Source organism: Durio zibethinus, chromosome 18, assembly GCF_047325235.1.
Source record: "Durio zibethinus cultivar Kanyao isolate XHJ-2024 chromosome 18, ASM4732523v1, whole genome shotgun sequence".
NCBI lineage: Eukaryota > Viridiplantae > Streptophyta > Magnoliopsida > Malvales > Malvaceae > Durio > Durio zibethinus.
In genome coordinates, this window is record NC_143179.1 from 9741424 (window position 1) to 9743845 (window position 2422).

General features: G+C 32.5%; 1 protein-coding gene across 1 annotated transcript; it reads right to left on the minus strand.

Moving 5' to 3' along the window:
• Positions 1 to 266: 266 nt before the first annotated feature.
• Positions 267 to 1636, minus strand: LOC149513697 (uncharacterized). The gene is made up of 5 exons (XM_089748091.1): positions 1505 to 1636; positions 953 to 1005; positions 821 to 867; positions 597 to 666; positions 267 to 474 (listed from the first exon to the last, which is right to left on the minus strand). Exons 1-5 carry the CDS (start codon positions 1634 to 1636, stop codon positions 267 to 269), a joined length of 510 nt encoding a protein of 169 aa, XP_089604217.1.
• Between the last annotated feature and the right edge of the window lie 786 nt (positions 1637 to 2422).

Sequence of the window (2422 nt, forward strand, 5' to 3'; positions counted from 1 at the left end):
TTTTGACTATGACTCTTGGTAATGTGGCACACTTTTCATCGTTTAAAGTGTTTCATCACATTCTTCTTCATTCTCGACTAATAAAACTTGTCTTACAAAAGAATAAGTGTTTTGTCCCTTTCAAAGTGTCCACCTAATGCACCATCATGAACCTCATTGATTAAGGCCTGTCTCAAAAAATATGAAAGAATGCAAAAGCTGTTAGCCTTGAAGAGATATCCATCATGCAATAAAAATTGGTTGTGTGGTCCTTACTTGTATTCTTCTTAAATTTGGCCAAAGTAAGGATTTGTCTCATAAAGCCTTTTAACATCAAATCCAATAACTTCAATAGCTATAGTCCTCAATAAGGAGTGCTTTTGACTCAAAGCATTTGTCACCATATTTTGAGTTTTTGATTTGTGTTTGATAGTGAAGTTGTAGGCTTGAAAGAACTCCACCCAAGCTATATGTCTTTGGTTGAGTTTGTGCTGGCTATTGATAAACTTCAAGGCCTTATGATCTGAACATAGGATAAATGGCTTGGGAAAAAATATTGACTCAAATAGAATAAAGCCTTATAAATGGCGTAGAACTCTTTGTCATTGATTGAATACTTTCTCTTGACTTCATTGAGCTTTTCATTGAAAAATGTTATAAGAGTTCCTCCTTGACTTAAAACAGCACCTATTCCAAAATTAGATGCATCACATTCTACCTCAAACACTTTATCAAAGTCTAGTAGGGATAAGATGGAAACTTTATTGATCTTGGTCTCGTTTGATGAGTTTAAAATTATGTTGGGCTTTTATGGTCTATTTAAAAGCTTCATTCTTTAAACATTCAATGATGGGAGCCACAATGGAGCTAAAACTCTTAATGAAATACCTATAAAAAGATGCAAGACCATGAAAACTTTGAATATCATGTAAAGATGTTGGTGTTGGCCAATTTAAAATTACTTCAACCTTACTGGGATCTATCTTTATTCTTTTTTTTGACATCATAAGCCTTAGAAATATAAGGCTAAAGTAAAGAAATTACATTTTTTAAGGTTAGCATATAGTTTTTATTCCCTCTATATGCAACACAGTTAGTGTAAATGATTCAAGTGTTAGTCTTCATCTTTGTTATACACCAAAATATCATTAAAATATACTATTACATATCTGTCAATACAATGTTTAAGGATATGATTCATAAATCTCATGAAAATACTAGGAGTATTGGATAAACCAAGAGGCATTACCATCTATTCATAGAGACTGTCCCTTAACTTGAACGCTATTTTTCACTCATCTTTAAGCCTTATTCTGATTTGATGATAACCACTGTGTAAGTCTATTTTGAAAAAAATAGTTACTTTATGTAGTTGGTCTAACAAGTCATCTAAACGTGAAATATGAAAGCAATAGTCAACTGTGATTTTGTTGACTGCCCTACTATCCATATACATGTGCTATGATCCATCATTCTTAGGCACTAAAAGGGTTGGGACTACACAAAGGCTTATGCTTTCACGCACCATTCTTTTTCTCATCAATTCATCAACTTGGTGTTGTAACTTCGCATGCTCTTTAGGACTCATCCTATAGGCTACTTTGTTAGATATAACAACTCTTAAGATAAGGTCTATGTAGTGTTGAATAACTTTCATTAGTGGTAGACTAGCTGATAACTCCTCTTGAATAACATCTTGAAATTTTACCAATAATAGTTGTATCATTTAGAGGCTTTTCACTATCTTTATTCTACTCAATCAATACCAGTGCATATATAGTACCACTTATATTAATTTTTTTCTATAATTGACCTTGGTAAACAAGCTATTTTCTTTCCCTTTGGTTAGTTTGGACATCACCATAGGCTTGGTAAGACCTAAGATGATTTTACATTCATCATTTACAAATGTGTAAGTGTTACGGTAACCATCATAAATAACCCTCATATCATAATGCCAAGGTCTTTCGAGCAGTAAATGGCAAGCATCTATCGGAGCTACATCACACCATACTTCATCTTTGTAATTTTTTTTATGGAAAAAAAAACTAAACATCTCTTGTTAACCTTAATTTCATTCTATTTCTGCAGCCAAGATAGCTTATATGGTTGGAGGCGATCCACTATCTTGAGGCCTAATTTCTACACTATAAAGGTAGAAACAATGTTTTTAAAACTTTCACTATCAATTATAACATCACATATATTCTCATTAATAGTACACCGAGTATGGAATACATTTTTATGCAACCAATCTTTTTTCTTAGCAGGTGCGGTACTCAAGCTACATTGTATGACTAAATATGTTCAATAATCACCATAGGCTACCTCTTTCTCCTCTTTAAGGTTTTGATCCTTTTCAGCCAACTCTTATTTATTTTTTTTCTAAGTATTCCTTTATTAGAGCCATAATCTTTCTGTTTTAGCATTTTGAGGTAAAATG

What these genes read in the sequence shown, in the direction of transcription:
- LOC149513697 (XM_089748091.1), bottom strand. Translation starts at nt 1,636, where the DNA reads ATGAAAGTTATTCAACACTACATAGACCTTATCTTAAGAGTTGTTATA. An exon ending in TGTGGCTCCCATCATTGAAT is followed by an intron (nt 667 to 820) that starts GTTTAAAGAATG and finishes ATTTTGGAATAG; the next exon opens with GTGCTGTTTTAAGTCAAGGA. An exon ending in CTCAATGAAGTCAAGAGAAA is followed by an intron (nt 475 to 596) that starts GTATTCAATCAA and finishes GTTTATCAATAG; the next exon opens with CCAGCACAAACTCAACCAAA.